Raw genomic sequence first — 21776 nt, 5'->3', positions numbered from 1 at the left:
TCCGTCGAGATGTTTTCATTGCAACTGATTGACAAATTGCCCTACATCGACGTAAATAAGCACTGAATTGATCAGTGTCTTGTAGTAGCCATGATAAAAAATTCATGGGCGTACATACTCGAGCAGGATTTGAACCTATACGACCTCCTGATCACCGGACAGGCGTCATCTCCACTAGACCACCGAGCTTTCGCCCGAAAGCAAGTGTTGGTTCTAATCCTTATAGCATGCAGCGGGTACTGCTTTGTTATTCAAATTCATGATTTTCTTCCGTCGAGATGTTTTCATTGCAACTGATTGACAAATTGCCCTACATCGACGTAAATAAGCACTGAATTGATCAGTGTCTTGTAGTAGCCATGATAAAAAATTCATGGGCGTACATACTCGAGCAGGATTTGAACCTACGACCTCCTGATCACCGGACAGGCGTCATCTCCACTAGACCAACGAGCTTTCGCCCGAAAGCAAGTGTTGGTTCTAATCCTTATAGCATGCAGCGGGTACTGCTTTGTTATTCAAATTCATGATTTTCTTCCGTCGAGATGTTTTCATTGCAACTGATTGACAAATTGCCCTACATCGACGTAAAATAAGCACTGAATTGATCAGTGTCTTGTAGTAGCCATGATAAAAAATTCATGGGCGTACATTCTCGAGCAGGATTTGAACCTACGACCTCCTGATCACCGGACAGGCGTCATCTCCACTAGACCACCGAGCTTTCGCCCGAAAGCAAGTGTTGGTTCTAATCCTTATAGCATGCAGCGGGTACTGCTTTGTTATTCAAAAAAAAGAATCGTTTCCCTCATTTCAGTCTTGTTTCGCTGATGTGCCTTTTTCAGACGGAAATGTCTTTGAATTAATACAGATGATGAGGAGCAGCAAACCTGAGATCATGACAAATTCTATGTCAGAAGATGGGTACGGGGGAATTGTTGATTCGCACATTTTCGCACACGCATAAGGCCTTGCCTAATGGCAAGATATACCTGTTCTCTACCATTGCTGACCCTTTTTGCTCTGGAATAAGCTGCGGAAAAGTGAAATATTGAGATCACAAATGACAATCATTCTGCCAAAATGTTAGCTTTCTTTTAAGAACTGCCTGCTTCTCCCAAGCGAAATTGTTTGAGGTATGATTTCCTAACATACACCACAACTGCACATTCACTTTACTTGATTTTGGTGAGTTATTTTCTTTGTGCATATAGTTTTAGATTTCTTGAATATCCGTCTTGTTCTTCTCCCGGCTTGCTGGCGGTGAGGATCATGGGATCAAAGCAGTGAAGCATGCTCAAAATGTCTTTGCTGGCACTTTTGAGATGTACAGGTGCATGAATTAATTAACGATAGGATGAATGTCCATGTGTATTAGGTTCATGGTGTCATGCAATTTTTGCTGTGTTCAGGTACTTCCGGCGTCAGAGCCCAAAGGGAGGTTGCTCTTCCTACATGGGGCGAGTTTCAGCTCACTGACATGGCAAGATCTGGGTACTCTACACTACATGGCTTGCCACGGCTACCGGGCTGTCGCTATCGATCTTCCAGGTAAGCCCCACTGTGTGACCTCGCAGAAAAAGAGAATAAAAAATAGTGTCGCTGGAGGCATTATGTTTTCGCGTTGTCCATCTGTCCTTCGTCCATAATCTATTTTATGGATAGTTATAATTAAAAAAACGTTTATGAGGTGTGCTAGTTGTACCAAAAAAAAAGCTGCTGAAAACTGCTTATCCAATAGTGGCAAGCCAAGTGAGTAAAATGGAGTCAAAAGGGGCCTGAGCTTTCGATCCTAGCAGAATCTTTGTCAGAGGCAAAATGATAAACAGGCAGGGAAAGCAATCACATACATGTATGAGGACTTCACACAACAAGAACAGTCAGGGACAGGCTAGGGACACAGAACAAAGAAACAAAAGGACAGGGTAGGAGGTCATGGGCAAGGAGTCCAACAGGTCAAGGGAGGGGGATTAGAGCAGGAGGGTGGACAGACAAAAGGCAGAGGAGGGTCAGTAATGATCCTGAGGACCATGGGGGCAACCATTGAAGGAAAAGGATGAATAGGTAGGCAACATCAAACAAGAAAAGGAACAACAAAGGAATAAAGAAAGGAAAAGAGTGAAAGAGCAATGGCAAGGGGGGGGGGGGGGCTGAGAAAACAACAAGCCCTAATAAGGTGTACCAAGAGGAGGCAACAAAATGAAGGTGAGAGTCAACCAACAAATACAAGTTATCAAACATATCAAAGTATATACTACACTCAATATTGATAATGAAAATAGCAATAATGATAATGAGGTAAGCTACTGAAACATAGCATGTACAATAGTTTGTATACAACTTGTATGTATGAATGGACTAAGATGTGCATATCAACATTTAAGAGGGCACATGCTCGATGTCAAAGGTCAAAGGTCAAGATCGATTGCTAAAAATTTCACTATTTCCCCAATATCTATGCAATGCCTATAGGTATTGTCTTCAAACTTATTGTATGGGACATGTATTACACTGTACCTGATAGAGATTCTCTCGAGAAAGTTTCTGGCCATGTGGTCAAAGGTCAAATGTCTTTTAAGTGAAAATGCCAAAATTTCACTTTTTTTCTCCGTATCTTGGAAATGGTTCAAGGTATCTTTATGGAACTTAGTACATATGTATGTACTGCCTGATATTGATTCCCTTGAGCATTTCGGGGTCAACGGTCAAGGGTCATAGGTCAAGATCATCTCCTCAAAATTTTACTCTTTCCCTCATATCTATGCAATGCCTGAAGGTATTTTCTTGAAACTTAGTGTATACATGTTTGACCCAATAGAGACTCTCTGGAAAAGTTTTTGGCCAAAAGGTACAAGGTCAAAGGCCATTTGAAAATGTTAAATTTCACTTCCTCCATACATGTACTGTAAAAGTGGTTTCTTTCGCGTACAGAAACTTTCGCGGTTTCCATCGGTGCAGACTTTTTCGTGTGTGTTTAAATTCGCTGTCGGTAATGATAGCGTTGTACAAGCGACGAGTTCAAAACATTTTCGCGTGATGTTTAATTCGCGGTTCAACCTCAAAGCGCGAAAAGCGCGAAAATAAAACCACCGCAAAAAAAAAACACTTTTACAGGATTTCGGAAGGGGCTCAAGGTATAAATTTAGTATGTATATTTATGCATGTACTGCTGGACAGTGATTTTCTTGGGAATTTGCTGTTGAAATTACACTTGTTTTCCTGTACCTTGGAGACTGCTCAGTGCATAAACTTATAAAAGGGTCAAAGGTCAAGTAAAAATCCTCAAATCCTTAAATAACTGCCCTCTTAATATAGTCATTCATCCAATTTAATCTAATTTAGTTCAAGGAAAGTGAGCACTCAACACATTTGTGACAAACGTGTCATTTTAGTGTTTTACCGATTATGTGAATCTGTTGTCACACATTACGTACTATAGACCCACTGGGAGAACCATGCATTATGACGGAGGTATACCATTCGCTCTCATGTCTAGTTTTTTTTTTTTTTTAATTGCTTTTTCATTGTTAGTAGTATCTAGTTGAACATAAACTTCTTGTATTGTTTGTTTTTAGTTGAAAATTGCAGCATTAGATTATGCTTTTGTTCTGCTTTTGACAAAAGCTGTAAATTGACATGTCTCAGACTTACTGTACGGTGTTGTGCCAGACCAACACAAATACCTATCTTGGGGAAAGGGGTAAACAGTGGCACTTGGCAATCTTATCGCAGTGAAGTAGTAGCACAGCACTAGTGTAGCAAAACAAAATACCTGCTGAAAGTAGCAGAGTGGCCTGCTCTCTCTTTTTTTGCAGGAGGCTCAGGGGGTCTTGTCCTGTGAGATGCGTAAGACAGATGCGGATGTTAGGACGACGCTTGCATGAACCGTTCTCCTCTCTCCCTGCATTGTGTTGCAAAGTAGCTTTAGATTTCGTGAAGATGCAATAGTGCCTCCATACATGTATGTTGTTCATCATAATGACATCAAGAACATTTAGCTCTCTTGGTCATGAATTTTAGCTTACGGTAGGATGGCCCAGAACTGTTAGTAAAATCTGAGAAGATTCAAGATCAATTTTGATAGAAGCGGTCTTGTGCATGCGCAGAACAGTTTTGTTTTTATTGTTTTTTTTCTCTTAACATCTTCATCGCAAATCTAAAGCTCCTCAGTGGCTGCAATGGAAGAGGAGGATTGATTGTGAGTTTGTTTTTGCCTCCTCCCCAATCACACAGGCTACGGGGACACGCCCAAGGCAGACATAGCCTCTGTGCCCTTCATGGAGAAGGTGATGGAGGGGTTGGATATGGATGACGCAGTGATCTGTAGTCCTTCCATGAGCGGCACCTACTCCGTCCCGTTCCTCAAAGAGCACCCAACTCTCTTCAAGGGCTACGTCCCTGTGGCTCCAGTGGGCACCAACATGCTGAGTGAAAAGGAGTATGCTGCCATCCCAGTGAGTGATTCTAGGATACCTTACCCTTTTTCAGAGTTTGTAAATGAATGCTATCTAGAGGAAATGAAATCTTCACTGTTCATTGCACTTGTCAAATGAGAAACAAATGAGTGTACTGTAAAAGTGGACATTTTCGCGGTGTTGAAATTTTCGCGCATTTCGCGCAACCAGAAACTACCGCCAAAATAAAAACATGCGAATATTTTTGCCAGCCATATGTTCCTGCGCGTGATGTCTTGATTCCGCGGAATTAAAAGCACGCGATACTCTTCTTACCCGCCCAAGCGCGAAAAATTAGTCGCGCGAAAATATCCACTTTTACAGTATATGGGTTAGTCATGGAATCATACAGAGCTTTGAAAGGATATGAAACCTAGAAGAGAGATATTAAAATAAAATCCATGCATGTATGATTTCATGATTTCACTGAACTTTTACCAAAGAAATATTATTTTCCAATGTGATATTTGATTTAATTTGGTTGGGAGGATGTAAGTATACAATTTGAAATATGAATTAAAGTGAAAGGTCAGAGGTCACAGACTTTAGTTTAACCCTTAAAAGACTGGGGGGGGGGGGGGGGGGGGGGCTTTTTGGGCCCCCCTCGACATTTTTCATGATTGATCTGTAACCTATAAATCTTTTAAGTCTTGCGCAACTTTTGAGACCAAATTCGCAACGACTGGATACGCAGTTCTAAAGTTACGCAATATTTTGTAAGTGCATGTCAGACCCGAAATTGCTAAAAAAGTGATTTCATGTACAAAGCCAATGCAAATTCTGTTTCTGACCAAAATACATAAATGTATCATTATTTTTGCTTTTACTGATCAAAATCAATTAATTTCATGTTGTTTATGATCAGAATAGTGTCGCCAATGATTTCCATAAAAAGATAAAAAACAAACATTCGAAAACAATGAAATACATAAGAAATTTCAAAAACAATAAAATACATTACCAAAAAAAGTGATAACACTGTTTTTTTTTTATGTACACTCAATAAGAATCCTACAAAGAGTACCTAAACCAAAAATTAGCAGTTTTGGACCTTTTATTATAGATTTACATCCTATTTTTTTTTATTTCATGTGTAAATTAACATAATTAATTCATTAAAAAAAATAGATTTGAATAATTGTGAAATAATTACCTATTCAGTTTTGTAGATTACCTTGTGGGCGGGTGGCGCACGTGCCAATTTTCCTTGCGATCACGCAGTCAACGGCCAAGATCTTGGGGGGCCCAATGAGCCCCACCAGTCCTGTGAGGCATCAAAATAGCCCAGTCTTTTTAGGATTAACCCTAATCAGGCTGGGCTTTTTTGGCTATGCTTAAACCGAAGGGGGCAGATTTCGTCCCCCTGATATATTGGCCATCAGTGATGCGATCTGGGCAAAATTTGTCACGTGTAACACCCTCATTGTAATCTACAAAATTGCGTCTTCAGATTTTTTTAGAAATGATCAATTTCAAATTTTGTTTAAGCAGTTATGCAAATTTAAGCCCAAGATGTTGTAATATTTTAGCCTAATTAAAAGCATTGAGAGTCTAATTTTTTAGTTTGTATATGTTTTAAACATATTCAACAATTGTAGATCATAAAAACTTCCAAAAGTCATTTGAATTCTTATGCATTTTATTGTTTTCAGAATTTCTTATGTCAAGCAATGACTAGCTAAGGTGGTTAATTCAATTCAATTCAAAGTTTATTTCTTTTTTCGTCAAAAGAAGTTACATAGTGGGGTGGCTTAGTGACAAATATACTGATAATCGTGACACGCCGGACAAAAGTGTCATTTTTTCCTCAGACATTGGTATATATATGAGGATCAAAATTAGGGGGTGCTCCAAGAAATCCGCTAACAGAAAAAATGAGAAAATGCCCTTAATTTGTACATAACAATAATGTCTGAATTCAAAGACTATACACAGGGCATTCGCCAGGTTTCTGTACAATGCAATGCAATGTACATGGTTGCTAGTCTTAAAATTCAGACCCATAATACGACATATTATGTGCATGTTTACAGTAATACACCATTTTTACTGGTTTTCCTATGGTAACAGGTGGTTAGTCTGTGTTGCAGACCTGAGGGAGGTGTGTTGGAATAGTCCAGTTTTCTTAAGCACCTTTTCATTGAATAATTTCATATAATTTCTTGTAAAGGATTTTTTTAGTACTGTCTACCTCCTGTAGAGAAATGGCAAAGAGTGACATGTGACTCTGGCTCAGATACTTTAAATCTTGGGCAATGACTGAGCCAGGTGTAGGACTATGTCACAGTTCATTTTTTCTCCCAGAACTACTAGTTTACCAGTAGAAGAGCTGCATATTCCATTGAGAACTTAAGGTTTTGGGTATTGCCCTACATATTTCCTAACAAATTTAACCCGTTTCCTCCAAGATTGTGTGAATTCCATAGGTTTAGCGCAGGGATTACCTGGTTCCCGTAAGCAATTTTTATAGTCCGCACCTCCCCTCTTTATATGTTTCTTATTTCTTATGGGGGTTATTCAAATGTTTAAAAAAGTTAAAAGTCTGCTTTCATAGATAAAGTTGAATTTAGACAATTTGAATATTTTTAAAGATATATTGATATTTGTAATTTCACTCATAAAGACTTAAAGCGGTTTGAATATTTTTGGTCTGATAGCTATGTATAGACATGTTATTAAAAAGTAAAAGCAATGTTTGATTGGTTCACATTATCCAAAGAGGGTGGGATGTAGTTGGCTGGTGAACAAAGTCTATGGGGAAGTTTAAAAAGTTGATAGAAATAAAACAAAATCGGCATAGAGCAGAATCTAAATCACAATATGATATGACAAAATTCCCGACCCCAAAGGCGGTTGATTCTATGATGCTTTATGTCAAAATACATTCCACCCAAAAATACATGTGATTGATAGGAGGAAAAAGTATAGCACATTAAAAACAATATAGTTCAACTAACCCCATTAGTCCAGCAGCATAATGAAATGATTGTTAAGTTTTATCGCCTTGTCAATTGAAGATGATGTTACATAATGACAATTATCAAAGTCAGGTAGATCTACTAGTATATCAAGAAACCAAAAAGAAGGGGTGGGGTGGGGAGAGAAGAATGAAGTAAGTTATTAGTATCTGTAGTTTTGGTTTTCAGTATATTCATTTTAATTTCCTTAATTTCCGTTAGGTCATCATGGATTGGAGCATTTGTGTACTAGTAATCTGCCAGGAACAAACACAAGAAAAACTTAAAGGTCCTATATATACACTTTTGGGAGAGTGACTTGAAAAAAATGTTCAGGATATCACATTTTATGCATAATATGTGTAGGTCTGGGGGCATTTCATGAAGCATTTTGTCCGACAAGTTGTCGGACAAATTTGCTCTCTGCCAATCAGATGCAAGGATTTCTGTAGTTTGTAACAGTTTGTCAGAAAAATATCTGACCAAACTGCTTCATGAAATGCCCCCCTGTTGTATCACAAGACATCCTACCATATACAGTTTTTGCAATCAAAGCAAACATATAAAGAGATATCAGTATTTTTCTCATTAAAGCATAAATGCGGACGGTTTAGTCTGGAAACATGTTATCATAGAAATATTGTTCACATTTTGTGTTATTAACAATACTTAACATTGATTATACAGATTCATTTTTTTTTTACAGAGGTTCTTTCTATCCGTAACTCACACTTAAGAATAATTTTCAAGCACTAATTTTGGGTTTTTGCCTTTAATTATCCACAAAAAGGAGGACTCAATGCATAAAAGGTGTATGCTTTATTTTTGGAAAATGTTGAGGAGATCAGGAAAATAATATATATTGATGTAGATTTTGGACCTGAAGGAGCAGTTGAAGCATTTTTAAGAAACAATGCCTTGTGGCATCGTTCTTATCATCAAAAATTAATAATGACAAACTCAAATGAAAATTGGAGGGGGGAAGAAAAGATGAACATAATGACATGAGACAGCTTGGTAAAGATTAAACGCTAAAATAGACAATGCAGCCTCTTTTCTCAGTTCATACTTATCCAGAGTGTGTGCTTTCTTTCCAGTACCGGTATTATTATTTAGATAGGTTAGGGGAATCCCTTTGAATTGTGTGATACATCATTTTAAAGCTTACAGTCTGCTCTTTCAGAATCTGTCCTTAAAGGACAAGTCCACCTTCATGCGCACGTGGATTCAGTGAATACAACAATATTAGTAGGACACATCACAGAAAGCTTGGAAAAAATCGTACAATCCGTTCAAAAGTTATGATTTTTTAAGGTATCTGCACAGTCGCGGCTGGATGAAAAGACTACCACAGTGTATGATGTCACATGCGCACATTCTAAGGAAAATGAAATGAGAATTTCACAAAACCATACTTTTTGAATAAAGTTCACATAGTTTCTTTGACTTGCTAGTGACGTATGTCAAGGGTAATATTATTCCCCCTGCCTTCTGAAAGAGAAGTCGAGTATCCTTTTGTAAGCGAAAATAATTTATGTTGAATTTTCTTTATTCATTCTTTATATCGTTGTACACATGTGATATTACAAGGTATAGTAGTCTTCTCATCCAGCCTCGACTGCATGAGCAGAAACTTCAAAAATTCATAACTTTAGAACGGATTGTCCAATTTTCCTCAAACTCTCACTGATGTGTTCTACTATTGTTGCTGCATTCACTCAACCCACATGCTATAAAGGTGACAAATCTTTGTCTGGCGACTTTTTTGTTGATCAATAATACCAACCCTGATGGAAATCTCTTCAAATTCATAAGTTCTGAAGTCTCCTTTAAGTTTAACCAAAATCTATATATGTAGTTGCCATGGCAACATACCACTTAACACTAATGAAAAGTATTTCAAACCTCTATACATCCCGTTGATCAGTTGTACCTATTCAAATGGAATCTCTTCCAAACTGGAAAATAGCCTCCTGTAACTAACTTCAATTAAAAACCCTAGTTTTGGGTTGCCATGGCAACGCACAAATCAACAATTATATTTGACCCCTGGTTTATACTCTTGGTACCTTCTATACAACGTTCATATCAAATTTTGTGAAAATTGAATCTTCCTACCTGGAGAAATAAACAAAAACATGATTTTTAGAAAAAGTTCATTGACCTTTGACCTTTGACCTTTGGAAATTTCACCCCAAATTCAATCAAAATATTTTACTTGTTCTCAATATTCTTCCTGCCAAGTTTTATCCAGATTGGATATTCCTGACCTGAGAAATAGCCAAAAAACCTATTTCACAAATAAAGGTCATTGACCTTTGACCTCTAACCTCCTTCCCAGCATCAATTTTCTTGGAGCACCCTATTTTTTGAGAAGGTACATCATGAAGTACCTTTGGTGAAAAAATCATGCTTTTGTCCGCCGTGTCACGATAATTTCACTAAGCCACCCCACTAACACTTCTTTTGACAACAGAGAATAAGGTAAACAGAACCTTGTGAAAACATGATGAAAACATGATTTGTTTGATGGATAGAAATTGTATGAAATTTGGCAAGCACAACACCCATGTCATAATCTACAAGATTGTGTCTTGAAACTTTTTTGCAGTTGTCAATTTCTAATTTTCATTAATTGATTATGCAAATTGAGCCCAAGTCCTTATTTTTTAGCCTGTTAAATATTAATTAAAGGGATCGTACAGTTCTGGCTGAGACCTAATTTCAGGTTTCTAACATTTTTAGGTGAGATAATGAGAAATCTCATATGAAATATGAAAGAGCATGTAATTCTCTGAGGAATTCAACGTTTATTTGATAAAAATTGGATTTGAAATGGCTGAGATATCCAAAAAGAGCGATTCTGATAAAGTGTGGGACCCACACTTTGTAACGATCGCTTTGTTTTACTTTGTTTTTGGATGTTTCAGTTATTCCAAACCCGATTTTCATCAAATAAACTTTGAATTCCTCTTAAAATGGTATGCTCTGTACTGTATCATAAGTGTTTTCTTGGTATCTCGCAAAAATTTAAAAGCCCAATTCTCATCTCCACCAATACTGTACTATCCCTTTAAAAGCATAGAGAGTCTAATATTTGGTTTGTATATGTTTTAACATAACAATTGTACACCATAAAAACTTCCAGAAGTAGTTGCAATTCTTGTGTCTTTTATCGTTTATTATGTGTATTATGTGTATTTCTCTGTTTCTTCGACTTTTTTTGTGTGTGTTTTTTTTGTCATTGGAAATTGTCACTGTTCGTGTATCAACCATAATTAGTGTTGAATGAATCAAACCCACCCTACTTGTAGGAGAGACTACTGATGTGAGGCCAACTGTTCCTAGCCAATCACTTTCTGCTTTTCCTGGAATAAAATTTGCTGCAGGTCCAGACCCTCATCACATATGGCGAAACTGACAAAAGCCTTGGAGTGACTTCACTGAAGATGCTGAAGCATCTTCCCAATAACCAGGTACTGGAACTGAAGGGGGCCGGACATGCCGCCTACCTGAACAAGCCCCTGGAATTTCACCAAGCTCTCCTGGAGTTCTGTGACAAAGTTTACAGCTAGATGTGATTTCGCCCGCATGGCTGGGAGAACGAACAGCAATAGACAGATAAAGATTGTGACCTTGAACTATTTGAAACGCTCTTATTTTTGTAATTTTCTCCATGGTGGAGATCAGAACAGACCATCCTGTACTTGCCAAGATGGCTCTCAAGTAACATGAATTGCAGAGTGCTTCAGGTAGCTGTGGTAGTTTTTGGCCTGAATTCACAAAGGTAGTTTAAATCACATCAACGGTCTAAATTTGGTGTATGGACTCTATACTCTGGTCCAAAAATAGGTGTACTTCGCACATGCGCGTGTTGCCATGCGTTTAGTTTTGGGTGTCTGAGGGCATACATGAAATGCCAAGCACAAATATGTGAATCCAAACTTACATATCTATGGCCAGTATGTACCTTACCTTTGTGAATTCTGGCCCAACGTGTATGATTATGGGGACTTGGAAAAGCTGCTTCTCTGCAGAATGGAAGTTCTAGTTTTCTCTATTTCGTCTTGGCAGCAGTATACAAATAATGACTGCTATGAGGGGCACAGTTAAAATTATGGGCCCAAGGTGATGTGAAAACCGTAACCATGCCCGAAGTGAAGCTGAGGGCATGGTTATGGTTTTCACATCACCGAGAGCCTACGTAGATTTAACTGTGCCCCGAATATCACGCAGTCATTATTTGTTTTATATACCGAAAATGTAGATTCTAGTCTCTTTTACAGCACTCGTAATCAATGCTGATCGACAGCGCGGCGGTCGTATCATTGGTACGTACATGAGTGATCATCTATATGTGTACAGTGTACGGGGTTGCGACTGTCTCCAAACCAGTCCGCTAGTCTCTTTTACAGCACGCTGATTGAATGCGCGGCGGTTGTATCATTGGTGTGTACATTATGAGCGATCTATGTGTACGAGGTCGCGACTGTCTCCAAACCTATTTACTAACTGTGCCCGGGCCCCGGTCACAGTAACTCAAAAATAGGGCACAGCTATTTTCATGACTCCCCTTTTAACTAATCAGATGAGAAGATTCTAGAAATGAGGTATATAATGGGACATATCTACTCTGTGACACACAGTAGTAGGTAGCAGAGGGGTTAAAGATGCTATGAGCAACTGTGTCATCATTTGTGAAGGAGAGTTCCTCGAGACCTTGCTGTACATGTTGTCTGATCACTGCCACCCTTTCCATTCATGTTAGATGCTCTGTGAACTACTTTTCCTTCTGTGCCCTGTCCATTTAGGCATAAGTTGACCCCACCAGGTTGCATGGGCAACACGGAAAGCAGTGCTATGAGTTAAATAGCAATACAGCCTAAGCCTATATACTGTCAAGATTTACATTTTATACCCAGTGTTGTGATAATCACAAGAGAAAGATCGAGCCGTGTGTTTCTTTTATACAATGTATAAGGTGTCGCCCTGTTCATATTGTAGGGTGTCTTTTTTTTTAGTTTGATTTTTTAATTTTGATTGGGTGGTTAAAAAAAACTAACGAAGCAAAACACCCACTTATACTTTTGAATAAAAAATAGATACTTAATTTGTGAATATTGCTTCCTTTATTACAACACTATGTGTAATGCACAAATGTTTTGTTTGTTTTTTTAAATCTGAAATTAACAGAGGATAATCTGCAAGGATTCTTCCTTTTTTTCCATTTGTGACACATATAATAATTAAATGATAAGACACTAGCAATTATATATCATTTAATTTCTTTGAGGTTTGTGCAACATACTTCCTCATATACCTGTATGGTTTATAGTTTGCCACTGTGGTGTCAGTTTCAAGAGATATCCTCAGCAAGAGTGAAATTTATCTGTGGTTAACACAAGTAAAAGCTTAGCCTTTTGGCAAGGCCTCGTGGCTGAAAAAGAGACTAAGTGCGAGAGAACACGGGACCGAGCGGCACAGCCGCGAGGCCTTTTGAAACCTGACATGAATTTCTTATCTTGAGCCTTGTTTCTCGCTTATGCTACCAAAAAGGGTAGCGGCCAATCGGCGACCGCATTGCTCACCACGCCGTCGCATCTAATGAATACGCATAAGTATGCATGTCGGCGGCTCGCTCATCCTTAGCTGCCTGCATTGCCAGCGCAGTGTTGACACGTCCTCATTAGCATACCAACTGTGATCTGACTCATGAATATATGAATAATTCATATTCACCTTCGTCGGGAGGCGGTAGGGAAAAAAACCCAGGTTTCAAAAAGCCTCGTGGCTGTGCCACTCGGTCTCGCGTTCACCCGTTTCTCGCAGTGCTCGGTGTGACGGGCTAGTCTCAATCTTCAGCCACGAGGTCTTGTCAAAAGGCTAGTAACAGCTAGGCACTGTGACAATGTTTTCAGTGTGTAATGATTGCCTATACATGTATGTTTGTAGTAGATTTTCTAAAAATAAATAAATAAAAAGAAAATACTTGACACTCACTTTCCATTCTGTAGAGTCAGAAGAGTAAGCACATGAAACATCGAACAATTTATATGATATCGTGGGATATGAAGTGTAGAAAATCTGTACTTGATAATTGTTGACGAAGCTGAAATTCTGTGTATGTAATGTACAATGTAGGCCCTATGTATTTAAAGTCACACACGTTTCATTTGGCTTTAATAGCCAGGTATACACATATGATGTGGGGATTGTGACAATTAGGGTCGAATTTCATATTTTAGAGGAAGTGAGAAAAATACTAAATTATCACAGGAAAAAGTGAGAATTTGTGATAATTTGTCAACTCCATCCACTATGATCTGAAGGTGCTTAAAGGGAAGCAGTCCTGAGATTTTCACTGTACTGATAATTAAGAAGAGTAAAAAATATAAACTTTCACCAATTTATACGCTTGGACATCAAAAATTGTCTCCGTACGCGATTTTTGAAAAATAATTCCTGCAAGCGATCGTGAAAGAGCCGGCAAAAAGATGCTACGTAGTGCATGCCACAGAACTCTTACACATAGAAGAATCACTCGCCACCCGTTTTGTCGCCGTCGCTCGACTCATTGTCACGTGACGTCCGCCATTTTGCTTAGCGGAACTTTTTTGCGTGCAAATCCCAGCAGACGCTATCCACATACAGTTACTGCATGTTGTACTGTGTTTTTCTGACGTTCCGAGACCCTGAGCGAGGCATTAAAATGCCATATTGTGCGGCTGTAAACTGCACAAATCACTTGACAAAAGGATTTGGAAACAGGTAAGTTTGACACCAAGCCATGATGAGAATAAGAAGTAAATTAATTCCCCAAGTAACGTTACAATTAGGCGGATTGGTCGTATGTTGGCTTTCTTGTGAGCGCAGTAGCAAAGGTAGTCCCAGACACTGGATTTTGTGTTTGCCGTCGACATATCTGTTTACCACCAAGTACTATGCAAAATAAAAAAGATCAAGTAGGCCTAATTTAGGCCCTGGGGCTATATTACACTCTGTACGTTGTGTGTTGGGGCAACAGCTTTGTACATGAAAAAAAGTGTAAATTTATGTAAATTTGAGCTTAGGTGTAAACTTTACGCGTAAATTTATTCTTGTCTAGCTAGTTAGAGTCATACTCATAGTACCAGTGGTGGGCCAGTGTCAGTGTCAGTGACAACACTACAGTCGTTTAGATACTAGATTGTCTAGACTGACTGTGTACTCTAGTATTAAAGTAACCCCGGGACATTGCTTTCGCAATATGCAATATTTGTCATACATGTATTTGCGAGACTTGTCTTGCCTACATATTGTTGCCACGTTAACATTTCGTACTTTACCAGTACCATATAGTATGTTTTCACACTCATAAGGATTTCATTTTGAATTGTGCTTGAAGCGAACAAGTGCAAGTGAAATCTTGGATTATACAGTATTGCCTTTGATATTTTTTTATATTCTTGCCAGTGTCCATTATTCATGGTTTTATTTTGCTGCCGTATTGTATGCTAAGTGATTGTACATGCATTTGCTTTCATGATATATAGGGACCTACAATACATGTAGTTGTCTTATTTGTGACGCTTGTTTTGCCTACATGTACATACTTTGAGATGCAGTGTAGTATGTTTTCACACTCTTTAGATTTCACTTTGAATTTCGTTTGAAGCAAATGGGTGCGTGTGAAATCTTGTATTATACAGATGTTCATGGATTGCCTTTAGTTGATATTGTTATGCCAAGAATGCATTTGATATTCTTGCCCGACAGTGTTCATTCTTATGAATCTTTATGGATTTTATGTTGTTGCTATATTGTATGATAGTTGATTATACAGGCATTTGCTTTCGTGATATACAACATTTGTTGTATATCTGTGATACTTGTTTTGCTTACATGTTGTTACCAAATTATGTTTTCATACTACACAGTGTATGGGATAGTGTTTGTTAAACTCATTACTAAGGATTTAATTTTGAATCATGCTGAGCTAAGTACAAGTGAAATCTTACATTTACAAATGTATTGCCTTTGTACTGTTGCCAGGAATGCCTTTGGTGTTCTTTTCAGTGTTCATAATTCGTAGATTTATATTGCCATAGTGTATGCGGATCAACACAATATGTTTTCATACTATACCATAGTGCGTTTTTACACTCATTAGGATTTTCTTTTTGAATCACGCTTGAAGCTATCAAGGGCAAGTGAAATTGTGCACTATATTGATGTATTGCCTTAGATAATCTTGCCAGACAGTGTTCATTATTCATGAATTTTATGTTGTTGCCCTATTGCATGTCCATTATAGATATGCATTTGATTTTGTGATTACAATAGTTGTCACAAATTTGCGACACTGGTGGTCTTGCCTATCATTTGCATAATATGTTCCTGACGCATGTACTGCCTGTGATTATAGCCGCCATATTAGGTATGATAATGGTACGTGTACTTCAAGCAAATGGTATATCACTGTACTGTGGTTGATTCTCAGCAATCAACTTTGACCTTGATGAATGTCAAATAAATTGTAAAAAATCAGGAAAATTAACTCTGTCCAACTTAACTTTGTTTTTTGTGGAAGACAATCTTGAAAGGAGTTCATGCTTGTAATGTGTGTGTGTGTGAGTGTGTGAATACATATATATGTATATATGTATATATATATTACATAGATAATTATATATATATATATATATATATATATATATATATATTGATTGATTGAGTACCAGGTAGTCTACATGTTGGTGCAGCAATATCATGATATCGAAAGTAAAACAGAAACCAATTTCATGTTGATCACCAACAATTTATTTACAGCACACAAATTTGAGCGATTCGCTCTTTCTCAAGTGTTGTTGCAAATCGCTCAAAAATTGGTGTGGTGAAATAAATTGTCGGTGATTAGCATGAACTCGATTTCTGTTTTATTTCATGTATACAGATATACAGTGAGCTACAGTGTATACATGCCTATAGGCATATTGCTTCCTATACCAATATGTGCAATAGTGGTAACTACATTGTACTACACACTACTAATGATAATGATAACAGCAGGAATATAGATAATTAAGGTGATGTTGTCTTCCAAATTTCTAATATGTTGAACGAGTGTCAGATGGGGAAGATGTATTACATGATCATATCCACAAATCATTGATTTTTACAACTGGACTGACTGGAAATTTAATTTGACCTGTTTAGTGGGAGAAAAATCAAAAGCACGAACACACATCTTCTTACAATATCATTGGAGGGGGGAAAATGCAAGACATAGGGGCCGGGTGAGAGGGGTATCAGAAAAATGGCAGGACACAGACAAGGACAGGCGCGCGTCTTTGATTATTTTATACCAAAGCAGATCACGTCTCCGAAGTCAAATAGATCTATCCGAAAGGTGAAAAAAAAAACACCTGTTTCAATACAGACAACTTTCAGAGAAGAGTGTGAAATAAATAACATAAATGAGTACATGAATCTGTGGTCAACGCTGGATTGAGAAGTACCAGTTTGACAGTTTACAAGTTCAAGTAAATATCAAGGGCTATAGCGGCTGTCATACTGTCCGATCAGTGAGTTGACCGTACCGTACTCGCGAGGAGCTGCGGAGGTACCGCTAAGCAACATGGCGGCGTGTGCACTGAGGCGTCACATCCGGGGTGCGCGGTGGCGACACCGAGCTCAGTGCCGTATATTAAGAGAGTCTGGCCAACTCGGTTTTTGGCTTATGTGTTTTGAAGCCTGTGATTGGTCAAAAGCTGGTCCCGTGATCTACAGGCGCCATGTCGTTACCAAAGTCAATAACGCGGGCGCGAGCAAAGCTCATACGCAGTGTCCATTGTTCATTACGCGCAGCTACGCGCTAATTTTGTTTGCCTTTGGGAAATCCCCAATATCAGTCACGGTGCAGTGGGGATAATGAATTGTCATTGCCGTTGTCTACTTTATTGAAGTAGAAGGTATATAATATATCATTTTAAAGTTATTTTGATATGTTTCTGCGAAAAACTGAAGATTTGTCATGCCTAAATTCCTGCCCAGCATGGCGTTGCTTGAACCACCTGACTCATGTGTAATGATGCACCGCTTTCCGACAGATCCAAAACGAAGGAAAAAAAAAGTGAGAAATCAGTGTGCGACGGGAAAACTGTATGATATGTTTTTTTTTTTTTTTTTGGATTCCTCACGGTGTCTTTCAGACTATCCAAGTTTTGATTTACATTTGTATGCCACCGCCATAACGTACGAAGTGTAGCCTGAGGCATCTGTTTTGGTCGTCCGTCCGTCCTTCTGTCTGTCCTTCATTCCGTAATAATTTTTGGACACCGTTTGTAATGAAACTGTTTGACATAAGATGCATATGTGTGAGTGGACGAAGTTTTGCCTTTAGCTTATAAACTTTTGTGTGAAAGTGAAAGGTCAAAATCATGTACATAATGGTTAAATTCTTAAAACAATATTACTATTTCCCACATATCTACATGCAATTTTTGAAGGTGAGTACATGTATTTCCAGACAAAACTTACTGCGGCGACTATGATTCTCTTGTGATTTATTTATTTATTTATTCATTTATTGGGGGGGGGGGTAGGGGTGGGGGTCATGGGACGGGCCAAAGGTCAAGGATCAATGTCAGGTAAAATGTTAAAATTCTAGTATCTATTGTTAGGATATTATTACCCAGTTCCTCCGTACCTTGGAGATTACCCAATGCAAAAACTTAAAACCAAACACGGTATTCGCATGCCATCATTACTACACAGTTACGCGTATATTTATAGGGAAAGATTTTGGCCATGATGGTCAGAGGTCAAGTGAAAATAGTAAAATGACAAGATTTTCCACATATTTTTTAAAATAACCACTCAAGGTATTGCCATGAAGTATAGATAGGTCAACTGACGAGTAAAAAATGCTCAAATTCCTTAATACTTGCTCTCTTAAACAATAAAAGTCATCCATTCACACTTAGTTCAAGGAAAGTAAACACTCGACGTATATATTATATCTTATGACAAACATGCCATTTTTTCTGTCAATTATATGAAACTGACGTGTAACATTGTCAAGACGTACTCTACCGTATGTACAAAAAAAAATTACAACGGGACTCTCCGCATTGATATCTTTAAAGGACAAGTTCACCTTCATAAACATAAGGATTGAGAAAATGCAACAATATTAGTAGAACACATCAGTGAAAGTTTGTAGAAAATTGGACAATCGATGCAAAAGTTATGAATTTTTAAAATTTTTGTGTTGGAACCGCTGGATGAGGAGACTACTACAGCTTGTGAGTCATATGCGTACAACAGTATAAAGAAAATATAAAAGAAAATTCAACATATTTTCACTTTTTTCGCATAATAAAAGAGCAATTGACTTGCCTCTTTCTAAAGGCAGGGGGAATAATATTACCCATAACATTTATCGGTAACGAGTCAAGGGAATGTGTACTTTTTTCAAAAGATGGAATTTTGTGAAATTCTCTTTATATTTTCCTTATATCGTTGTACGCATGTGACATCTAAGTTATTCATACACTGCAGTAGTCTTTTCATCCAGCGGGTACTGCACAAAAACTTCAAAAATTCATAACTTTTGAACGGATTGTCTGATTTTCCTCAAACTTTCACTGATGTGTTCTACTAATATTGCTACATTCTCTCAATCCTTATGTTTATGAAGGTGAACTTGTCCTTTAAAAATAGTCAATCAATCTAAATACAAATTCATGGTATGAAACTATAACTCATTGCCCACATTATTTACAGAAAACCCCATTCGATTTGCTTCAGTGGTCAAAGAAAAATTAGGGGTTTTGTAGAAGATGTCAGAAATCTCTTCCCTCCAAGTTCTGTATATTGTATTCTCACACAAGAGCATCGTAAGAATCAGACTCATGACATGCTTTACAACAATCCACTTTTCTCCGTGACCGCTTTACCAAATTGAGAGCTAAGATATTGTATTTTAAGACTCTGAAGTAGCATTTAAACAGTTTAATCCTATTGGGTGTTATCAATGCGAAAATCTGATTGTAATTTTTTTTTTTTTTTTTTTTTTTTTGGGGGGGGGGGGGGGACATACTGTACACCTGCTAAGAGAACATGGCTGAGGTATACGCCGGTAGCCATTTGGACAATTTTATTTGTTTTTAAACTATATCTATATCAAATGATCCTGAACGTGTAGTTTATATTTGGTACGGATGTCACTGAGGATATCCCTAATCATCATATGTTATCCAGGTATTTGTGCTTTCGTTCAATTACAGGTCTTTTTAAAAACTATTTCTAAACAATTTGAGATCATTTTACATACCTTTAAGGTATATGAAATGATCTCAAACTAGTTAATAATAAGCACTTGCCGATGACGTTTCATGTTGTACATTGTACATAGGCGTTTTCCTTTTGGATTACCTAGAAGGCCTTCATGTCTGTTCCATACATAACTATATGGTACTAAATAGGATGGTAATTGAGGGTTATTTACGTGCTAAACAGTAATAAGTTAATAACTGTGGAATTCGTCTATTGCTTGTGCACTGCTAGGATTGTAGATTTATTTATCATGTTGTACAATATTCTTGTTCCCTGGACAGCTTGCTAATACAATATAGCATACAGTCTAGTGAAAGTGTACGACACGGGATACTGTGAATTCTTCTTTTATTTTTACAGCAAAAAAATATATATTTATATTCAAGAATTATGTCCTTTAGACAGCTTCCCTATACCTGGGTGCTTGTGTCTGCAATGGTCTATTCAAATGTGTAAAATGATTGACGATTGTTGGCTTTGTTCAACATGGATGGAATGAAAGAATGTCCCTCCCCCCAACCTACACCCTTTCTCTCTCTGTGTCTCTCCCTCTCTCTCTCTATAATAAAAAAAAAAAGTCAAGCAATACAGTGCCTTGCGCCTTTGGGACGCCTGCGCGTAACGCTAACCCCCAAGCGCACACGCTAAAACCTTAAGCGCACTGTACGCTGGGTAACGACATGGCGTCCAATTTATGAGTTGGCCAGACTCTCTTAATATACGGCACTGACCGAGCTCAGCGGGTTGTGAATGGGTATGATTCTTCTATGTGTAAAGGGCCGTTCACACTGGAGCGGTTTTGCGGCAGCGGCAGCGGCAGCGGCGTGCCGCAAAAATCCCTCGCGTGTTGTTCATGTACAACCGTTCACACTTGAGCGGTAGCGGTGACTTTTTAGAGCGGCAACCGCAAACGGTTTTCTCGAATCGCTCCGCTGAGCGATTTTTCTAGTCTGCCGCTGCGGCGAGGTTGCTATTGACCAATCATGATAGAGTATAGTTCGTGACGTTATCATGTGGGTGGGGTCATGAACTGTAGCTTAAAAGAGAGTCTCGCGAAGGTACAACACGTCGATCGAAGAGCGGAACGAAGACGTCCAGAAAAGACAACTTTTGTACAATAAACTCAATTATGTTCACAAAAACACTCCTGAGGAAAATGTCGAATTGGAGACCATTGGTGATGAAATCGGGCTAAATGGTAAGTTGCTCGTTTGGTTTTCTCAAGGTTTCGCCATTTGTTTCGACCCTTGACAGCGGTCACTCTCTTGCAGAGGCTACATTGCAGATTGTAACTTTCCACGTATTTTGCCATAGACGCAGACTCGCCAGCGAAAGAAAGCAGTCTATCAATATCACAGTCCCATATACGCCTATCTATGTCTGATGCAGTATTCTGCCAACGTGGTACTGAAGCCTTGAAGTCTAGAGTAGATCTAGAACTACTGTTTGGTCCAGTAGGAGCACTCCTACTGTCCGACTAGTCTCACACCTACTGATGACCAGTAATGTATGGGGTCCATAGATGGGAAGGGCTTCTCATATGATAAATGGACCACAATATGGTCGATTGTATACCGGTAGGCAGGCGGTAGGGCCTAACATTCCTCATATCCTAGTAGTCATAAGTCATTAAAAAACAGGTTACGTAGGCGTATACAACCTACGTTATAACATGCTTCTTAGTAGACTAGACACTCTATCGTTAGATATATTTGATATCATAGAGTATTTTTGAATTATTTCTAATAAAATTGAAATAATGTAGGCCCTGCCCAGGGAAAATTTTGGAATTCCAATCCAAGTAGATCCTAATTCATAATAAGTAAAAATTTGGCGTAAATTAATACGGGGGAAAAAATGATCAATGATAAACGGCAAATAAATTCAAATAAAAACAACAACAGAAACACCTAGCCTCTAGGCCTGATACTCTGATAGTACTGTTAACGTTAGACATAGTTCTATACTCTAGTCTAAAGTATCTACACCTAACGCGCGTTAGGCCCTAAAAAAGGTATGTTCTGGGTGTTGACTCTGCCTCTATACA

At 38.2% G+C, this 21776-nt stretch overlaps 1 protein-coding gene across 1 annotated transcript; it reads left to right on the top strand.

Moving 5' to 3' along the window:
- Positions 1-1416: 1416 nt before the first annotated feature.
- On the top strand, positions 1417-11481 carry LOC139719928 (protein ABHD14A-like). The gene is made up of 3 exons (XM_071631313.1): positions 1417-1551; positions 4234-4454; positions 10801-11481. The coding sequence occupies exons 1-3, from the start codon at positions 1509-1511 to the stop codon at positions 10984-10986; spliced, it is 450 nt and encodes a 149-aa protein (XP_071487414.1). The 5' UTR covers positions 1417-1508; the 3' UTR covers positions 10987-11481.
- The last annotated feature ends 10295 nt before the right edge of the window (positions 11482-21776 follow it).

The sequence above is a fragment of the Diadema antillarum genome, unplaced genomic scaffold (assembly GCF_040938485.1).
Source record: "Diadema antillarum isolate AM-2024a unplaced genomic scaffold, OU_Dant_1.0 scf00000116, whole genome shotgun sequence".
Classification (NCBI taxonomy): domain Eukaryota; kingdom Metazoa; phylum Echinodermata; class Echinoidea; order Diadematoida; family Diadematidae; genus Diadema; species Diadema antillarum.
This window is presented reverse-complemented; position numbering and strand designations above follow the sequence as displayed.

Coding starts and splice junctions, on each gene's coding strand:
- LOC139719928 (XM_071631313.1), top strand. CDS start 1,509: ATGGCTTGCCACGGCTACCGGGCTGTCGCTATCGATCTTCCAG. Junction 1,552..4,233: donor TGTCGCTATCGATCTTCCAG/GTAAGCCCCACT, acceptor CCAATCACACAG/GCTACGGGGACACGCCCAAG. Junction 4,455..10,800: donor AGGAGTATGCTGCCATCCCA/GTGAGTGATTCT, acceptor AATTTGCTGCAG/GTCCAGACCCTCATCACATA.